The following is a 20,667-nucleotide window of genomic DNA, read 5'->3' as shown; positions in this document are numbered from 1 at the left end:
GCGGGGTTTGTTGTTCAGGGTCTGTCCATTTCTTTTTTCTGGAATATAAATTCATTGCAGTGTCAGCTTTTCTGGAAGAATAATTTCCACAAAAACCCCTCCCCAAAACTCCCAACAAACAAACGCCACCCAGCCCCACAAACTCCAAAACCAAAAGAAAACGATGTAACTTATTTCACAGTCTTCTTCCATATTTAGCTGACCAAGCTAAGAATTATTGTATCTAAGGCAAGTTGCTTCTGATTAATCGTTATGCAACTGGGTAAAGGTTCGTAACAAAAAAAATTAATAAATGTTCCTGCATTATTAGGAAGCAATGCCAGAATTTGTGTAAGACCATTTGCAGTACTTGTCCTCCTTGAGAGAGCGCTTAGCTGTGCCGTGTGTTTTTATGTGGCATCTGATCTAATGTAACTGTGTGTTTTCACTTCAGGGGTGGTCACAGATTCCTCCCTTATACCTGTGCATTTCTTCTTGCATCAAATCAAACGATCATAAGACCGTGGGTCAGTGAGATCGGGCGACTCGTTCCAGAGGAAGTTGTTGTACTAGGAAAAAAAATCATTTGGGGGCTTGGTCATTTTTCTCATCTTGCAAACGGGCATCCTCTAGATCTGTTGTATGGTTTTTGGAGAAAGGTCAGAAGTCTCTTTCTCAACAGCAGCCTGCACTTGCATCAGTTAGACTGAGTCTTTAACTCATGGCAGTATATAAAGTGGCCGTTTGGTTCAGTTTTACATGTTCTGTAAACACTATAGGATTGGCATGCAAGCATAGAGCTTCTTATAGCTTGAATATATTGTTCTAATATAAATGGAAATACCCAATAGAAGTCCACTGGCACTAATGCTGAGTGTCGATGGTGTTCGGTACGACTTGAAGGGTGGAAGTGCTACAGAAGATGTAGACTAGCACAGAAAGTAGGAACATGATCAGCTAGAATACAGACCTTACTCATTTCTCTCTTTCTTTTTTTTTCCCCCCACTTTGACGTTCTAGCCAATTCAAGTACTTTCCTTTTCAAATTATGATCACCCAGAATAGAGTTCAGGTCACTGTAAGGCTGGCAGTGTAAAATACTCAATAGGAAATGAAACAGCACATAGCCATGAAACAGCAAAAATCTGTCAGAGATAATAAAGAGGTTTTTGATAATGGTGTTTGAGGAGGAGAACTTCCTGATAAAATGAGCTGAGTTGCACTTTTCATTAGAGTCTGTTTTGTTCTTTGTTTGTCAGTGAGTTTGCATGCAACTGAGGGCAGAAATAAGGATATTTAAATATAATTTGACTAATTTGCTTATTGGCTTGATGTCCTTAATGTGTGATCTTCATGTTTATAATGTGTCCCCGTGGGGAAATTGACTGAAGCAGCTCATGTGAAGCTTAAATTAAGGACACGTAGAATAGAATAACTTTTTTTTTTTTTTTTTACAATGAAGTCTCTCCTGACTTAAAAGCTTATTCTTTAATATTCTGGTTAATTTACTTAGGGATTGATTTAGGAAAATGTCCAGTAGTTGGTGTCTTTCCCTTTCAAAGTACACAAATCCTAATCTAAACAAAATTAAAGAATTTGATAGCCATTTTACATTTCATCGTACTTTTATGTATAAGTGTGCTCTGAGTCTAATGTTTTTTCTGTCATTTCTTCTGTCTGATCAATCAGGAATTTGTTTTTAGCATAGACAGTTCTGTGAAGTCACATATGAGATGTTTTCCCTGTGCTTTCTTTTTTTTTTTTTTTTAGTGAAATGACAAAAACGGTGGAGATTTCTGGGGAAGGTGGACCCTTGGGAATACACGTAGTGCCCTTTTTTTCATCTTTGAGTGGACGGTAAGCTATTTTCTGCGTTGCTCGAGGAGTTTATTAATGAAAGAATTTCAGTTGTGGCTCTCTTAAAATACTATTTCACTATAAGGAAAAGAAATGCTTAAAAGAAAATGGGCACTTGAGTCTATGACACTGTCTTCCATTACGGAAATATTTACTAGTCTAAGTTACATATAAGACAATACCAACCCCTTTGTTCATGTATGTCCTTTTAATTGCCTCTGGTTTTATTCTCTGAATGGTAAACTAGACTCTTTGTAGAATTATGTAATAGTAAAGGTTTGGGAGCTAGGGAGTTGACTGGTTTTTGTGGTGTTGTTTTGGGTTTGTGGGTGTGGGGGTTGGTTTTGGGTCATGCATGGGGTTTTTTGTTTGGGTTTGTTGTTGGGTGGTTTTTTTTCCCCAATTGGATTTCTCTGCATGGGCCCTTCTTTAATGACATATCAGACAAGAAAAGTAAAAAAAAATTGCTTGCTTTGTCATGCCTTGCATTTTTTTCAGGCCACCGTTCAGATTTGGTTGTATAGCATTTATAAAAATATGCACTATACCATGAACCTTTCTTTGTCACAATACAATTACTTTAATTATAAATGATTTAACATGGTCTCTTGAGATCACAAAAACCTATTATAGCAGCATGCTCATATTGATGCACTATAGTTAAAACTGTGTCAGCATTTTCATTACAACTGTTTTTCAAGCTATATAACTCAGATGTTAAAATAAATAAATAAATAAATAAATTAGAAATTCTAGGCTCAAATTTGACATACAGAGGCTTAGCCAGAGTGTTAATTTGACGCTGGCAGCCCTGAATAAGAGATGGGAAATTGTCAGTGCCATAAATGACACTACTTTATAGTAAAATGGTGCCTGTAACACAAAGACAATTATTGCAAAAGTAAAAATTTTATAGTTCTTAAATGTTTTATTATTTGTCAACTTGCATGTAGGACAGAGAACTTGACAGTTTAAATTGCATTGTAAAAGTCTGTGCGTGTAAGTGTTTTCTCAGCAAGATCTGAGTTTGTAAGTGGACCCAAATTCATTCAGAGTGTTTAGTTTGTCAAAAGGGAAAATTGATGTCCACCTGCTGCCTGGAAAAAATGCGTCACTGTCTCAAGGAGAAAGTTGGTCTTCGATGGGAAGTGTAGGAGGTCTGAGTTGTGTCCTTGGCTTTGCAAGCTGCCTGTTTGTCTCGAGAAAGGCACTTGTATTTGTTACCCCATCATGAAATGCAGACAATAGTTCTTTGTCATAGCCATGCCATAAAGGTTGTAGTGTGTACACTGTATTTCAAGATCATTAGGTAAAAAAATGTAATGAAATGGTAAGCTTTTAAAAATCAGTGATTATTGTGACTGTAGTACAGTTCTGTACTGTAGTTATTGCTGTGTTGGGTGCAGAGTTTAAAGATCTCCATGAAGAAAAAGTGGAGTTCCTCGTTCTGTGTTGCGTGCGTCTTACTATGTCCTTATTTACAAATGCTTTTGGAAATCCCTCGGAGAAAAGAGGTTTTTTGACAGCCAGGCTACTTGTTTAGACAGCTGTCTTTTAATTTTAATGACCCTTGGCAGAACCATACTGATATCTTTGCAAAAGCACTAGTGTGACTTAAATCGCTTGTCCCTTTTATTTAATCAAGCCTGAGACTAGCGTATAAATTTTAACTCATCATAACATGAGAAAGTACAGGAGAGCATCTTTTATGTCTGTTAATGACAAGATACAATTTATGGGGGCACATAGGCCATGACTAACTTGGTCTGGTATTTCAATTGTAAAGTTATTTTCTAATAAGGTAATTCTGGCTTTAGCCTGGTGCTGCTGCAGAGCAAAATTTTTCTAGAGGTAGTTAAAACATTGCATTAATTCACAAAATCTTAGTTTATACAGGAACTACAAAACTAATGGAAATAATTTTTCCCCTTTCTTTTTGCACCTAGATATCATTAAAAAGGGAAATTAAAATTTAATAGTGCATTAAAACAATGCTAAAATTGAGGCTATGGTAAAAAGTAATGGAGCAATGAATTTAAGCTGCCACAGCGTACGTAACTCAAGTCACTCATTCAGGTACTACAGGCCAGAGAACGAGTTTCAGGCAGGTGGGCAATCGTATTGCGTCATGTGAATGCGGCATCTAAACACAACCAGATTAGTGAGGATCATAGAATTGACTTAATTCGTCATTTCTTTTATTTCTCTACTTTTACTGGTTTGCATCTTAACGTAATCATATTTCATTAGTTCTTAGCAGTTAGTTTTTTGATTGCCACTAGTTGGATGTTTGTCATCAGTAGGGCTGCAGCCCCTCACCAGCACTCTCCCTTTGAGTCCTTTAGTGAAGGGTGACACAGGATGCAAGATAATCTTCATGCGATAGATTGAATCATTTTTTTTCTGAGATGTCTTAAAGAAGTAATTTTCAGTAGAAACCACGTTTTCACTTAAAGTACATTGATGTGACATAAATATAAATTTTTAAATCTTATTATACAGTAAATCTAAAATCAAATACAAGGTGAATATGCGTCATTTGAAATAGTTAATGGCATGCTGTGAATCTGATGAATGGACTTAAGTATGAGGGGCAGTCATGAATCTGAGAAAAAATACAGAACTTTTGTGATTGGAGTGCTGGCATGTTGGAAATTGCATGTTAATATTTTATGCAGTATAACCAATGGAAAATGGTCTCTAAAGGTCATCTGTCTGGTGCTGGTGTGGTATGGAAATCTAGTGGATAAAACTTGATTATGAAAGGTCTTCACAAACAGGTAGTTGTCAGGTTTTTCGGACATTATACTGGTATCTTTGTATATATCTATGTTGGGTTGTGGTCTGCAATACGGTAGGTCGGAAATAGCCTAGTGCTCCCAGCAGAGTTAGCCACACTGGAATTTTGCATCACCCACATTTGTTCACTTAACCCATTATCAGAAGTTTCCGTGCCGTACCTCAGTTTTCAATTTGCACATAACCTGGTAACAAACAGCTTAGGTTTTGATGTTCTGCTGCTCTCCTGCCACATAAATAAATAGTATTGCTGTGATGTGTCGAAATGAGGGGCTTTAGAAATGGAAAAGTTTCAGAGACTTTTCAAATGTAGAAATAGTGGTTATTTTTTATTTTTTTTATCTTATTCTAGCTTTTTATAGTCGAGTTAGACAATTACTTTTAATCTGTTTGTGCTTTTCTTTGGAGCAATGTAATCTTACTTAGTGGAGACAAATAATTGCATAAGCTACATTCAAATTCTTAACTGGATGGGGTGTTTTCCTCTGTTTCTCCAAGTATGACCTACAGGACTTAATGCTTCCTGAAGTTCTAGCAATTATAGCATTAGTGTCCAGCATTTTTTCTTGGTGTTTCTTGCAATCCTCTCCTTGTCAGTTAAAGAGTGAGCTAGAAATCCTTTCTCTAGCTTAAGGACTTCATAATGGTCTATCTCATCTCACACACAGTAGAGATTAATATCTATTTTTAGTTGCTATAAATTCATACCAGCAGAATAAAGGATAGTTTTCACTTTTTGGGGTTTTTTTCTTTCCCTTTTAGGATGCTGGGACTCTTCATCCGTGGTATTGAAGAAAATAGCAGATCTAGGCGTGATGGGCTGTTCCATGAAAATGAATGCATTGTGAAGATTAACCATGTGGACCTTACAGATAAAACCTTTGCACAGTAAGTGCTGGTTTACTGATACTTTTAACTATCCAGGATTTTATACAATGCTGTGTTTATTAAGTGATTAATGCAAAGGGATTCATATGTATTTCAGATAAAATGCCTATAAAATTGATACCTGGCAGAAACTTTGTAATTTTCTTTCTGAAACCTCCAAATAAGGTGAAATTTGAGGAGAGGAATCTTCTTGAAGTCTTAGTGAACATATTGTGCTTACCTAATTTAAATAGCTTTAAGTTTTTTTTAATAGTTATCTTCACTTTCTAATTCTTCTGTTATTTTTTCCATATTTTCTTTGTAATTTGTTCCTCTTAAGGCCTTCAGAATGAGTCAGCATCACAGCATGTTTTTCGATGTTGTTTTGCAAATGAAATAAGTTTGGGTTTGTGTGCTGTAGCTTTTTGAGCATTTAATTTTTTAAAAATACTAGTACTGTCAAACTATAATTAGTTGAGCTAAATGGTAAATCTCACCTTTTATGACTTTTATTAGAAATCTGTTGACATTTATTATCTATCTCAAATTGCTTTAAGTAACAGGTTGCTTTGATCGTCTGTGAATTAATGTGACATTGTTGCACAAACGAATAGCCTCTCAAATTTCACAGGTATTTGCTGTAGTAATTAAATAGTAATTTGTTTTTACTTTTAATCCATATGTTTAGACAGCTGAGTGATTGTTTATAACAAAAATCTATTGAGATCTCAAGGGAGTTGAGGCTTAACTTTCTAAACAGTAATCCAAATGTTCAAGGTTTCTACTAAAATCAAATAAGTAATTTCACTGTTAGGGATAAATATTTGCAAAATAGGTTTTCATAAAATCAGTGTAGTTCTATAGTAGGTATTACCTTGCTTCTGAGGCTGTGCTTTTTTGCTTCATGATAGGTTTTTGAGTTACTGTTTTCTTAATGTTTGGTGGTAAATATATTCTGTTGTGATATAGTCCATGCCATTCTCTTCCACCCATGGCAAATTCCTACATAAGATACCAACTTTATCGGAACATAAGTGTTGGTATCATATTAAAATGTTTGTTGCCTCACCTGTGCAGTTTTTGTAATGAAGGTGTATCCTTCTCAAATGAGATTTTGCATGAACCAAAACCTCTCTTTTCAAAATGGTAGGTGATCTTTTCTTTACAAATTTGTCGTCTCCTTTCTGTTCTCTTCAGAATGCAACTAAATCTCCAGAGGCTTTAAGCCCATGAGATGTCTGTGGAGTGGAGGACTCTGCGTATTTTTCTGTAAGGTCACTTAGTTAGAAATATTGCTGTAAACTTTCCAGTTCTCCATCAGGCTTCCCTTCAAAATGAGAAATACAGGACACTTTGCTTCTCCAAGTTTGTGTAAAGTTTTGGGAGTTGGAAGGGATATTTACAAAGACAATTGTTAGTTTAGAGAGGCCGGTCTTGTTAGAAGATCTGTCTGTCTTGGAGAATGAAAGAGAGAAGTGACTAAAAGTGATTCAGAGCAGGGCCTAGTTTAGTTGGCCTAATTCACCTTGTGTTACAATAACAAGTGGTGTGGTTGCAGTGGATCGAAGGAGAAAAACGGTGGGCAGTGCGGACTGGGGGGAGTATTTTGGACAAGCTCTAGCCTGGTCCCGTGTCCTGTCATGTTGTTCTCCCGAATTGCCTTCCAGGATAGCTGTCTGCATCATCTCTCTTCCCTGGCTGTTGAGAATGGCTAAAGAAAGCAGCTTTCCGGGTTGAAACTAATTTCAGTGAATACGCCTTTTAGTTTTCATCTGGCCTGACATAGCTGTACTAATCTGACAATCCCGGTTACAGAAACGCAGTAATTGTAATGGATGTGACGAAGTATTGTCCTGATGACTATTGACCCAGAAATAGTCATCAGATTGTCCTTTGAGAGGAAAATCTGTTTGCTAGTTTCAAATTGACGTTTCTTCATAACCCTTGTAAAAGCTGTTTTAACACTTAGCAGAGACTGTTACATACTGTCTCTTTCTGTTTTCAGCAGAGACTTTCTAGTATTGCTCCTGATGATTGCTGCTTCTGCAGCTGTAATAGCAGCAGCCTACTTTCTGTATTCCCACGTTTATAATAGTTTTATGTATTGGGACCGTTGGTCTGCTTTTTCATTTGCTGTTAATCTATTCAATTACATTCTGTTGTGTTGCAGAGTTTCTAGCACCTCTTTTAATTGACTCCCTTATTTCTTTAAAGTATGCGTTTGGGGTCTCAAGAAATGTAAATTTCTCCATCCATTATTTTTCTCTTTGAAGTGCAGCCAGTTATTTTGCCCCTGAAGACTGCATCTAGGCTTTCCCACAGGATGTCTTGCGTTATTTCCACTATTTTTTGTTTGAAGGAGATCTTATATTTTCCCTTTCATATATTTAAAATATTCATCTCCTGAAACTGAGTTATTAAATTACCTTGTAACATGGCCAAGTGGCTACTTGCAAGGATGAAGATGGGGTGTGAAAGAAATGTGCTTAAGACTTTACATCCTCATGCTGGGAGCATGCCATGGTTTCTACGATCAGGGTAAGGTCTATCCTTGAAAACCTTCACGGGCTGTAGGTGACCAGGTAACCTGTAAGCCCTGCAGACACACTGGGATGGTGCTATTACAGTTCTGAAACCTAACCCTTGAGAGTGGTGCTGGAAGAATACCTTCCCATAACACTCTCCCTGCTACCTGTCTTTTCCAAGTTTGAGGTTTCTGTTCTGGCAGTGTCTCCTGTCAATGAACGTGGTTATTCTGAGTCTTGGTGCATTTGCACTCAGTGTGGCCAAGATGGTTCTTTCCCACAGCGTATCCATTGGGACTGCCCCCTGACTTCAGTGTCTTCATGCTGCAAAAAACCCTCTTGAAACAGCCCCTCCCCTCCCTGCAGCTGCGAGGTGGAGGTACTCTGTAGGTCTCTTGATCTGGGAAAGCAGTAGGTGTATATTCAAGATGTTAACGTTTGCAGTGGCTTCCTTTCTGTATCAGTGTCAAAACCTGTTATTTTGGAAGTACTTTCAACAATGGCTCTTGTTGCATAACTGAGTGTAAATCCAAACCCAAGACTTACCCAGCAAAATACTGACTTTGCCTGACTGACAAACACACTACAGAAAAGTGGGAGATATGTAAATTCTTTTCAAAAAGACCCCATGATTTATTTAGAAATTTATTTGGCCATTATTTTGTTCCCCTCTTGACCCAGTTCTGCTAAGCAGAAGTTCTTGATTTTTTCGTTCTCAAAATATGCTTCAGCTACTACTTCTGTTTGTCTTCTGCAGTATGGAAGAAAATCATTTGAGTTCTTCAGAAGCTAGGAGAGGAAAGCGTAGAAAGAGAGAAGTCTCCTTCGTTCCTTTAGCATCTAGGGTTCGTAAAATGTCTTGATTGACCAAATCTACATGTTATTCAAAACGGAGGGAAAGCTTTATGAACAGTTGCTTTGGCCAACTTGTCTTAATTGCCTCGCAATGCTTGGGAACCCAAACACTGTGTTGTTACCATGTTAATCGGTTTAAGGGGAGTAGTTTTCACTAAATGCTCTGACACGGTTTCTGGTGTTGCAGTTGAGCACATCTGTAAAGACATTGATTAAGTAAAGTCCACATATCCACCTTATCAAGAGGTTACTGTCTGAGAGATGTGAGTAATACCTACCTATTCGTTTATCCGTTTATGTAGAAACACACAAATAGTTGCACCTTTTGCTGTCGCTGTTTTTTTTTCTGATGTCTATATATCCCATATCATCATCCTTTTCTGTTGCACCATTTGCAGTCACAATATTTCTTCTGAAGATGTCCATATATCCCATACCTTCATCCTTTTTTTATTGGTGTGGAATCAGCCAGCAGTTGCATTAGGGATGATGAAGGAATCTAAGGGGCAGTTAATCTGTAGTCGCGGAAAAAAATGGAGTCTTGAGCTTGCTCATAGTAGATGTATCCACCAGAGCAATCGGTCATAAGTGCTCAGTGTGCCTCTATGCCAACAAGAAAATATGTAACAGGCAAAGACTTGAAGAAAGTAGCAAGCTATAACTTCAGGAGTCTTTTGATGAGCTTTTGCCATCAGACCTTCCCTTCCTGATGTGCTACATGAAGAATTGTGTTCATTAGTTTATTCTGGCTGATATGTTTTCATAGCAGCCTAGCAATCCTGACAGATGTGCTGTTCCTACTTGAAATATAAGGAAATGCTGCAGTTTAGAAGTCTTATTTCATGTGTACTTTTTTAGAAAAGGGACCCTGTAAATGTTGAAGGTAAGGTGGTTTTTCACATTCAGGATAAATTTTTGTCTTATTCTCTGTAAACAACTCCAAACTTTGCCCAAATTTTCCAGTTTGTTATGTGAATTTTCATACCTTTCTTTTAAAGGGCTCAGGACATCTTCCGTCAGGCAATGAAATTTCAAAGTGTCATCTTGGAAGTCCTTCCTCCATATAATCGAGAACAATACGAGAAGTCTGCTATTGCTCCCCTTTGTCTTCTGGATAATGAAGAAGGAGTTCCAAAAACAAAGATCCCACCTCCCGTTCATCCAAAACCTGCTCTGAAAACGATTAATCTTTCTGGAGCAGGCAGCTTGGAGGCAGGTGTACAGGCAACACTACAACAAGCTAAAAGCCCCAACCTCCCACGTCTGGGTAGAAAGTCATCTTCTCCGTCACTGTCTCCCCTTATGGGTTTTGGCAATAAAAAAAATGCAAAAAAAATAAAGATAGACCTAAAAAAAGGTAAGTCTTCTGGAGATGATATGATTAATTCTGTATCATGTTCTCTATATTGATACCTTAGCTTTTAAATAAACTAGTGACATTAAAAGTACAGGAAAGTTATTTACGGTATAGAAGTTCCAAGACTTCCAAAAGGTAAAAGAATATTCTAAAAGGTAAAGGAATGTTAACAGTAATGTTCTCAACAGTCAGCTTTCTCGTAAATTGTGGATGTGTGTTATCTAGACTTGCTGATTTAAAAAATCCCGATTACTGATTTATGTGGAAGGTATTTCATTAGCAACATGTGATATTAAGAGATGATTCAGCCTTTTTGCAAGTATAGAATAAAAATTTGAATTGTCTGCTGGTAACCTTTGTTATTTATATTCATTTGTGCAAACTGACCAGCACTGTTATGACATTCTTTTAAAGGTATGTTTAAAAACATGCACTGCTCTATTTCATGTTGTCTAGGAAGTTGACCACAAATTTACCTGTCTTTCCCTTTTTTATTTTCTACAAACATGCTAGGATGACTCACATGAGTGCTGCAATGGATGGCTATAAACTCTTCAGAAGGGATAGGCAAGGAAGGAGAGGTGGTGGGATAGCCCTGTATGTTAGGGAGTGTTTTGATTGTCTAGAGCTTAATGATGGTGACAATAGGGTTGAGTCTTTATGGGTAAGAATCAGGGAGAAGGCCAACAAGGCAGATATCATGGTGGGAGTTTGTTATAGACCACCCAACCAGGATGAAGACGCAGACTAAATAGGCACGTGGGAGAAGTCTCACAATCGCTAGCCCTTGCTCTCATAGGGGACTTCAACTTAGCAGATATCTGCTGGAAATACAATAGAGTGGAGAGGAAACAGTCTAGGAGGTTCCTGGAGTGTGTGGAAGGTAACTTCCTGACACAGCTGGTGAGTTGAGCCGACTAGGGAAGGTGCCCCGCTGGACCTGTTGTTTGTGAATAGAGAAGGACTTGTGAGTGATGTGACGGTTGGAGGTTGTCTTGGGCATAGCAACCACAAAATTATAGTTTTTGATTCTTGGAGAGGTGAGGAAGGAGGGTCAGCAGAACTGCCACCTCGGACTTCCAGAGGGCAGACTTTGGCCTGTTTAGGAGCGTGCTTGACAGAGTCCCTTGGGAGACAGTCCTGAAGGGCAAAGGAATCCAGGAAGGCTGGACATTCTTCAAGAAGGAAACAGTAAAGGCGCAGGAGCAGGCTGTCCCCATGTGCCAAACGAGGAGCCGGTGGGGAAGAAGACCACCTGGCTGAACAGAGAGCTTTGGCTGGAACTCAGTTAAAAAAAAAAGGAGAGTTTATGAACTGTGGAAGAAGGGGCAGGCTACTCAGGAGGACCACAAGGATGTTGTGAGGTTATGCAGGGAGAAAATAAGAAGGGCCAAAGCCCAGCTAGAACTTAATCTGCCTGCTGCTATAAAAGACAATTAAAAATGTTTCTATAAATACATGAGCAACAAAAGGAGGGCTAAGGAGAATCTTCATCCTTTATTGGATGTGGAAGGAAACATATTGACAAAGGATGAGGAAAAGACTGAGGTACTCAATGCCTTCTTTGCCTCAGTCTTTAATAGTAAGACCAGTTGTTCTCTGGGTACCCAGCCCCCTGAACTGGAAGATAGGGAGCAGACTGAAGGCACATTTTTGCCCCCCAATCCAAGGGGAAATGGTTAACAACCTGCTACACCATTTAGACGCACACAAGGGTACTGAGGGAGCTGGCAAAGCGCTCAGTGAGCCACTTTCCATCATTTATCAGCAGTCCTGGCTAACCGGGGAGGTCCCAGTTGACTGGAAGTTAGCAAATGTGACACCCATCCACAAGAAGGGCTGGAAGGAGGATCCAAGGGAACTACAGGCCTGTCAGTCTGACCTTGGTGTCGGCGAAGGTTATGGAGCAGATCATCTTGAGTGCCATTACATGGTACATACATGGCAATCAGGTGATCAGTCCCAGTCAGCATGGATTTATGAAAGGCAGGTCCTGCTTGACTAAACTGATCACCTACTGTGACAAGGCAACCCAGTTCATGGATGAGGGAAAGTCTGCCTAGATTTGTTGTCTACTGGACTTTAGTAAAGCCTTTGACACTGTTTCCCACAGCGTTCTCCTGGAGAAACTGGCTGCTCGTGGCTTAGACGGGTATACTCTTCACTGGGTAAAAAATTGGCTGGATGGCTGGACCCAAAGAGTTGTGGTGAATGGAGTTAGATCCAGTTGGTGGCCGGTCACAAGTGGTGTTCCCCAGTGCTCAGTATTGGGGACAGTTCTGTTTAATATCTTTATCAATGACCTGAACGAGGGGATTGAGTGCATCTTCAGTAAGCTTGCAAACAACACCAAGTTGGGTGGGAGTGTCAATCTGCTTGAGGATAGGAAGGCTCTACAGAGGGATCTGGACAGGCTGGATCGATGGGCCAAGGCCAATGGTATGACGTTCAACAAGGCCAAGTGCTGGGTTCCTGCACTTGGGTCACAGCAACCCTATGCAGTGCTACAGGCTTGGGGAAGTGTGTCTGGAAATCTGCCTGGTGGAAAGGGACCTGGCGGTGTTGGTCAGCTGCCAGCTAAATACGAGCCAGCAGTGTGGACAGGTGGCCAAGAAGGCCAGTTAGCATCCTGACTTGTATCAGAAGTTGCATGGCCAGCAGGACTAGGGAACTGATCATCCCCCTATACTCAGCATTGGTGAGGCCCCGCCTCCAGGACTGTGTCCAGTTTTGGGCCCCTCACTACAAGAAAGACATTGAGGTGCTGGAGCATGTTCAGAGAAGGGCAACGAAGCTGGTGAGGGGTCTAGAGAACAAGTCTTACGAGCAGCAGCTGAATTAACTGGGGTTGTTTAGTCTGGAGAAAAGGAGGCCGAGGGGAGACCTTATCACTGTCTACAACTACCTGAAAGGAGGTTGTAGTGTGGTGGATGTCAATCTCTTCTACCAAGCAACAAGCGATAGGACAAGAGGAAGCAGCCTCAAGTTGCACCATGGGAGGTCTAGATTGGATATTAGGAAAAATTTCTTCACCAAAAGGGTTGTCAAGCATTGGAACAGGCTGCCCAGGGAAGTGGTGGAATCACCATTCCTGGGGATATTTAAAAGACATGTAGATGTAGTGCTTAGGGACGTGGCTTAGTGGTGGACTTGGCAGTGCTAGGTTAAAGGTTGGACTTGATGATCTTAAAGGTCTCTTCCGACCTAAACAATTCTGCAATTCTGTGAAACCTTTTCTTTCCATCTGTATTTATTCAGCTGTCAGCAGGCCGAATTTTGTGTGTATATCTTTAATTGCTGCTCCATACAGATGTCTGTCTTTGCATGGAGTAACAGGTTTAAGCACATGTAGTAAAATGTGCTTAAGCAGATCCCAATTAGCGTTTATATTTTCTGTTTAATTTCTGTTTCTGATTTGGCTGAGAGTTAAATTTGATGGTAGAAGTGGCCCTTTTAAAAACTGTCTGTAACTTTATTCTTTTAACACATAATGAATGTAATCAAGCTGTCATTTCTTAAATTTTGTTATTTCTTAACTTAAATCACTCATTTTTACTTCTGAACTCTTCAGCTTTGCGTTAACAAAACCTGCTTCAGAATTTTCCTCATTTCAGATGTAATGCTTTTGCTTTTGAAACAGTAATTTATATTTTTAGAAATGATAGGAATGTGATACTGACATGATATCTCTCAAAACTATCACATGGGTAGCAATCCTGCTCAATATAAAAAGATTTCTACGGACCCTGCTATTCCTGGGTCATTTTGGTGGCTTATGAGCAATACCTGCTAATACCGATTTTACTCCCTAAGCATTTGTTAAACATTTATCTATTACCACTGGAGGTTGTTTATTTCCGAGCAGCAAAATTCATGAATGGAAGCCTTGAAATATCACTTGTCCTTTCTTAACAGCATGTAGCCAGCAATTTCTGCATTCAAATTGTGTGACTTTTCTACTTTTCACCAAATTTCAGTAAAACCCACTGCATTATATTTATGCTCAGAAATAAACAATTCAGATTGTTCTGATTTGTTTAAAGACTATTGACATTAATGTGAAGGCTAATACTAAAACCACCTTGAGAAAAGGTAAATGCTTTAAAATGATAGTTCTTGCTCATTTTGTGTTATTGTGGGCTATCCAAAAGTATTTCCATCTGTAGCTGTTGCAGGACGATTTGAGCATGTGTTTTGACGTTGATAGAATTCTTCTCTACACCATGCAGAAAATAGGTTTGTGTTTACAGCTTTTTATTCGCTTTCTTTTATTAAGAGCTAACCTGAATGAGTGTCTGTGATATGTTACTGACATTGTTTACTTGGTTTTAATGATCGTCATTTGCTTATTGAAATTTATGTTGGGAGCTCTTTATCTGACCTTGTAGGTCCAGAAGGACTTGGTTTCACTGTGGTTACCAGAGACTCTTCAGTACATGGCCCTGGTCCGATTTTTGTGAAGAATATTTTACCCAAAGGTGCAGCAGTAAAAGATGGTCGTTTGCAGTCAGGAGACAGAATCCTGGAGGTTAGGATAAATATCCATTGTATTTGCATTGCTGAGTATTGATCGCTGATTTTGGCATAAATATTTTATTTTCTTCTGTATACTACTGATGTATGGAATTAAAATTCTTGACCTTGGTTTTTTTTTTTAAAAAAAAAAAAAGTCTCATGGCTTTTGTTTGTCAACAAGTATTTTACACCACGATTTGGAAAAAAGGGGCTTTTCCCAAGAGTCAATGGGATGTTTGAACAAGGGGTATCTGATAACGTCTTGGTTCTTAAAGCAGATAAATGTATCAGTTTAGAAACAAAGCATGTCTTGCCTCTTCAGCCATGTCCAAAAATCTCTGATTAATATTGAGGTGGTTAAGTGCTCATTTTAAGGCAATTTTGCTCAAATCGGTCTGTTGAAAATTTTCAGATATCTTGTGACTTCAATCTCTAATGGGTTATTTCTACTTACTAACCTCAAAAAGCTCTTAAGGTAAACAGTTTTAATAATACTTAGGTCTTGTTTTTATACTTTTCATCTTCAAAGTGCTTTACAAACTAATTAAGCCTCACAAACCCCCTGCAAGGTGGTTAAGTACTACAGACCTGCTTTAACAGATGGTGAAAATAAGTGAAAAAAGGTTAAGTGATTTGTGCAGGGCCGGAGCGGGAGACAGTGTAGGGGCTCTTACTAATTCTTCTTTGCTCTCAGTCACTGAATGACACCTGTGTTAGGTGAGGTGAAAATGACAAAAGAGAGTCATACTCCTCACAGGTATCTGTGCCTCTGTTCTTTTGCGTCTGGTAGGTGAATGGACGGGACATCACTGGCAGGACCCAGGAAGAGCTTGTAGCTATGCTGAGGAGCACAAAGCAAGGGGAAACTGTCTGTCTGATTGTGGCTCGTCAGGAGGAGGCCTTTCTACCTCGAGAGCTGGTAAACTTATTTTGCCCTGAAGAGTGATATTGAAACGATTCCATGTTTTAAAACTAGCCCAAGACATAGAAATGAACTGTTGTTGGCTGAGAAAGCCAGTGAAGGGTAACTGTAAAGGCTTGTGTTTGAGAATTATTTATACTTACATTTGATTTTGATGGATATTTGATTTTGTCTACTTTAGATGCAATTCCTTGGTCACTAGTCTTTGACTTAATAGGCTCTTGCATGTCCAGTTTTCTTCTATCTCAAGTCCTTAATTTTAACTTTTTTTTTTTTTTTTTAAATGCTGGCATGGAACTGTGTCCTCTTTTTCTCTCACATAGACAGAGGAGGACTACATCAGTGTAAATGTGCTATCTGATACATACTTGTTTCCCCTCAAAGAAGGTCATCTCTTTGGTCGCCTCTTCCTTATCGTGATTGATGGCTATACTTGACCTTTCACTAAGTAGTTCTCAGGATAAGGGAAGGACAGCATTTCCTGCTTTTGTCTCATTTTATCTCCTTTAAAGAACACAAACCGCCTTCATTCTTTTCTTAAGATGCCGCCTTCTTGCTTTTCCTTTTGCTTTAGACTGTTAGCAGGATCTTCTACAGAAACCCTCCGTTATTTTTCCTCACGAAACATTGCTGGCAGTTTTCCTCTTGTTTTCTTGTTACCAGTTGGACCTTGTTGAGGTGTCTGTTGCCTGTGGTAGGCTAAGAAGCCGGAGGGGAGTTCAGATTCTCTCATGTGAGCCTTTCCTCTCGAGCCGCTGATGCCCGCTTTTTCCTGTAGTAGAGCAGCTGTGAAGTGTCCTAACAAAACTATTTTTGTTTTCATTTTCCTTTTTTATTGTGTAATCTTTAAGGAGTATAACGGCAGAATATTTTCAGCCCTGTAATTGAGCATTCATTGTCAGCGATTCCCAAAGCACCACGGTCATTGTCATGCTCTGTTTAGTAAGCCCTGAGCTGTAGAGCCAGCGTCTGTGTGGATTGGAAGGAAATTTCTGAGCCTGAAAGTACTAACTAAATTAACTATGATATTTAGAATTTCATTTCTTCCACCAGCTTTTCTAAATATGAGCTTATTTTTTTGAAAAGGCTACCTATCAACAGTCCTTTCTTGTGGCTTTTTTGAGATATAAAACACATTACTTGAAAATTGTACTTTTAAAAAAGTATGTATTCTTCTTTTCTCTCCTGTTCCCCCAATATTATGCAATATTCTGTGTTGTCATAGTACAAATTCTCTTGGAAATCACTGTAACAGCGTGTGGGTATAAAAGACTGGAAGAATCTAAAAGCCATTTATAATTTTTCCCTGCCACAATTGCCTGCTATTAAATTCTAGTCCCTACAGCAAGGATTAACTGCCTTTCAAAAGGTGACTTACTTATGACTGGCATGATTGAAATCCAGAAAGTAGCCACGTGTATCCTGCTGGCTTGACCTTCGCTTAGATTGCGTTCTCTGCGAAAGAATGATGCATGAGTGATGGCCCTCACTGTAACGGTGATGATATGTGAATTCTAATACTGTTCTGTATTTCTTGTTATCCCAATCAAGTACAATATAATACAAATGTGAGTTACTGAAATACCTTAGATAATTTTATGGAACCAGCCCTTCTAAATTAAAAAGCCTTTCAGCAACATCTGTTTGGTAGCTCACGGCTAAAGTGTGGGTTACCATACCACTAAGCTACCAGATGTTGATGTTAACGTGATGCTTGTTAGAATTCATGAGATGTCTGAGAATAGTCTCAGCAAAGCTTAAAAAAAATACATTAAAATTGGTTTAGCTTTTTTGTTTGTTTTTAGCTTTAGTCATGATACTACATTGGACTAATCCTCTGCTACCTCAAAAGTTACAGTGCTGTTTTGATCAAAGAGGGGGGAAAAAAAGCCAGTACTTTAAATGTTTGTTTGTTTTTGGAAGGAAAGGCAGTGGATAATCCAATATTTTTCAAGGACAACTGTAACTGTATGCTCTGACTATGTAACATGTGTGCAGAGTTTACCTAAATACTTGGGGGTTTTGTTAATGTCTGGCAATAATAGGGTAATTGCTTTGTATCAGAGTCATTCTTGATTTGAGCAGTTCTCCAAGGACTGTAACCTGAGAAGCTGTTTTCTTTAGATTCCCTGTTACCTGTTGAAAGGAAAAGGAGAGGAACCACGTAGTAAATGTGGTCACTCCCCACAGTTTCCTGCAGCAAAATTACCTCTGGAAGTTGGACCTACTAGAGACCATTCACAAAACCACTTTCGTGCATGTTGCTCCACTGGAACTGGGTTCCTACGTTGATCTCTGGAGACAATTTGGTAGCTGCATGGGCACAAAGCAAATAATGTGACAAAGTAACAGTGGGTGGCATTTGCTTGCGTGCGTCTGTGATGGTCTAATTTGACTTTACCTCGTAACAAAGCTGCAGTTTGGAGAAATCTTGGTCTCATGAATATTTTCTCTTCAGTAAGCTAGATAGGAGCAGAGTTTGAGGGTTTTGTTACTGTGATCTATGCTGATGAATTGCTAGCAAGTAGAAAAATACATTCAGAGTAGCAAACCTTTACCACACCATTCAAGAGAGAGCTGTGATATGGGTGAGGATGAATCAGTGTTGCAAACAGGCATTATTAAATCATAGGGAACTGGGGCTTCAGTTACGCTAGCCCATGCAGCATCTGAGAGTTGTGCAGTTACATTGTTTGCACATAATGAGGGAATAAAATAGAAAACCCAGTCTTTGTAGTGTCATTACAGTTTTAAAAAAAGAAAAGGAGGATCTAATGAAATTATTTTTTTTTTTATTGAAGCAGATCAGTGAAGTTGAATTTGGACCAACCACAGCCTGTCCCCCGTATTATCCAGTTAGCCAAATGTTCCCAGTAATTCATGCCAGCTGTTGACAATGTAGCAGCTGAGTAAGGAGCCGATTCCAAAACTCAGGGGAAGATCTTGATTCACTTAATTACCACAGTCTACAGAGTGGCTGGTGATTAGTGCGTTCTTTAAGGCACATTTGGGTTTTAACTGTGTAACACTGATTGTTTTCTGAAGGATGGTGAATATTTCAGAAAGAAACTGGCTTAACTGAACAGGTTTGGATTTTCCAGCTCTTATCAAAGTAAATGGAATATATATCAAACTGTGGCTATCGTTCTGTTGTGTTTTGAAAATACAATGTTTTGATCATGTGTATTTGTTGCATTTTGTTTTTTCTCCAGGGAGAATGTGTGATCTGGAGGTTCCATTTCTTTTAATAACATTATAAAGATCACTTACTCCCCCTTCTCTTTCTTTATCCCTGCATTGGTATAACAAGCAAAGCTACTGGAATCAGAGCAACTCTGGCGTAGCCCATTCTGTTCCATGACCCTGTGCAAGTTTTATTCTTGTTATTTTTCATGAGCCTTCAGGATAGTGGATATGACGCACATAAGCAGGGGAATGTGCTAGTTCTGCAATTGCCAGAAATAATATAGCACCAAAAATATTTTGGTGCGTTTTTCTTTAAGTTAGAGCACATACATAGTGTAAGTTTTCCATATGCTTTATTTCTTGTTCTAAAGATAGCTTTGACTTATCAGTTTCGACTGTAATCCCTATTTCTATAACTTCTGATCCCTGAAGGATGGAGGAGGAAAGGGAATACACCAGCATTTCTACAACAAAAGCTAGAAGAATGGCAACATATACAATATAGCAGTTGATCTTTGAGTCTTTTTTTACACATGTGCTATATCAGGATAGAAGGAAGCAGGATGAGTGGCAATTTCAATTAAGCTTTTTTTTGTTACCGTGTGATTAACTTTTATGTTTCAGTCTTTTCCTAGTTAATTCCTTCCACTACCTTGAACTTCTGTGCCTGAAAGAGAACTTGTTTGCCTGAAGTGTTGTCCTTTTTGTCTTTAATATTCAAAGCTTAATTTCTATTACTTCCTTTTAATTGTTTCTTGCCTTTTTATGTGCAGGAAATAATAGATGAAATTTCAACCTAGACTTAACCGTTTTTGCACCTGTTTTTGTAGGTCAAAGCAGTGATTCTAGTGCTCAATTAACCAGAAATGGTCAAATAATTTCAGTCAGAAAGCGATTCCAGCAAGTACCAATTCTCTGTTTTGTTATCTCTATTCAAAGGGAGAAGAATCTGATAGCTAAAAAAAAAGTCAATATAGGTATATTGGATTTTAATAATATACAAAAGATTCAGGTCTTGAGTTGTTCTACATAATGAAGAGGAGGCTATTGTGAATACACATGGCACCTTTCATCTTGAATAACTTTATAAACTATGTAGGTTTTTTTTAAAAGTCCTGGGTTTTTTCCAAGAACTTTTGAAGGCAAGTGTTTAATATCGGACCTGTAGATTCTCTTTGTCTAGAATAGTTGAGAAATGAGTGTAGGTTGTGTCTATGCAAATGTATCTTTCTAGAGTGAAAACATTGTCTAGTGCAGCCCCTCAAAGGTTCTCAGCTTTCATTATGTATGTCAGGAGATGGTTGCTCGTTCATTATAGCTTAGAGTACTGGAAACTATGCGCTGAGGTTTAATTAGTTACTGTGCTCATTGTGAAAGTCAGTAAGAGATCACTGTTTAGAAGGAACGTGGCAGTCTTTCCTGTCACTGTGAACAGAAGGTGTGGCAAAAAGTATCCCTTTATTTATCCTTGGTTTTTTGTGGGACTCCCTAACTTACGGAAGGGGAATAAATTGCTTGAATAATTCTTGTCCCTTTAAAAAGTGGTTGGTTTTTTTAATTTAACTAATTTAAACTACATTTAAATTAGATCCAACAATTATGCAATGGCAGAATGAGCTCTTACATGCTGTGAAGTGCTATTATAGCTACCGATGTATCAAATATGTTTACTGTGCTTTTCCGTGTGATAGCGGTAGTCAGCCTTTTCGAGACTGCAGAGACCTTATTGCATCTGGTCTACTATTGCTTTCTCTGTCAAGCCCATCAAAGTGTTACGATCCAGCAATGATTTGTCTTTCAGATCC

The 20,667-nt window shown here is 38.7% G+C and overlaps 1 protein-coding gene across 7 annotated transcripts in view; it reads left to right on the top strand.

Moving 5' to 3' along the window:
- Positions 1-20,667, top strand: part of PARD3B (par-3 family cell polarity regulator beta) — a 425,873-nt gene that overhangs the window by 192,426 nt on the left and 212,780 nt on the right. For all 7 annotated transcript variants that reach the window (XM_074593647.1, XM_074593644.1, XM_074593642.1 and 4 more), the window contains 5 exons: positions 1,750-1,836; positions 5,398-5,523; positions 9,881-10,239; positions 14,628-14,767; positions 15,545-15,673. In XM_074593647.1, the coding sequence (XP_074449748.1) occupies positions 1,750-1,836; positions 5,398-5,523; positions 9,881-10,239; positions 14,628-14,767; positions 15,545-15,673 (841 nt within the window). The remainder of the gene's footprint in view (positions 1-1,749; positions 1,837-5,397; positions 5,524-9,880; positions 10,240-14,627; positions 14,768-15,544; positions 15,674-20,667) is intronic.

This window comes from Larus michahellis, chromosome 7 (genome assembly GCF_964199755.1).
Source record: "Larus michahellis chromosome 7, bLarMic1.1, whole genome shotgun sequence".
In the NCBI taxonomy this organism is placed as follows: Eukaryota; Metazoa; Chordata; class Aves; order Charadriiformes; family Laridae; genus Larus; species Larus michahellis.
This window is presented reverse-complemented; position numbering and strand designations above follow the sequence as displayed.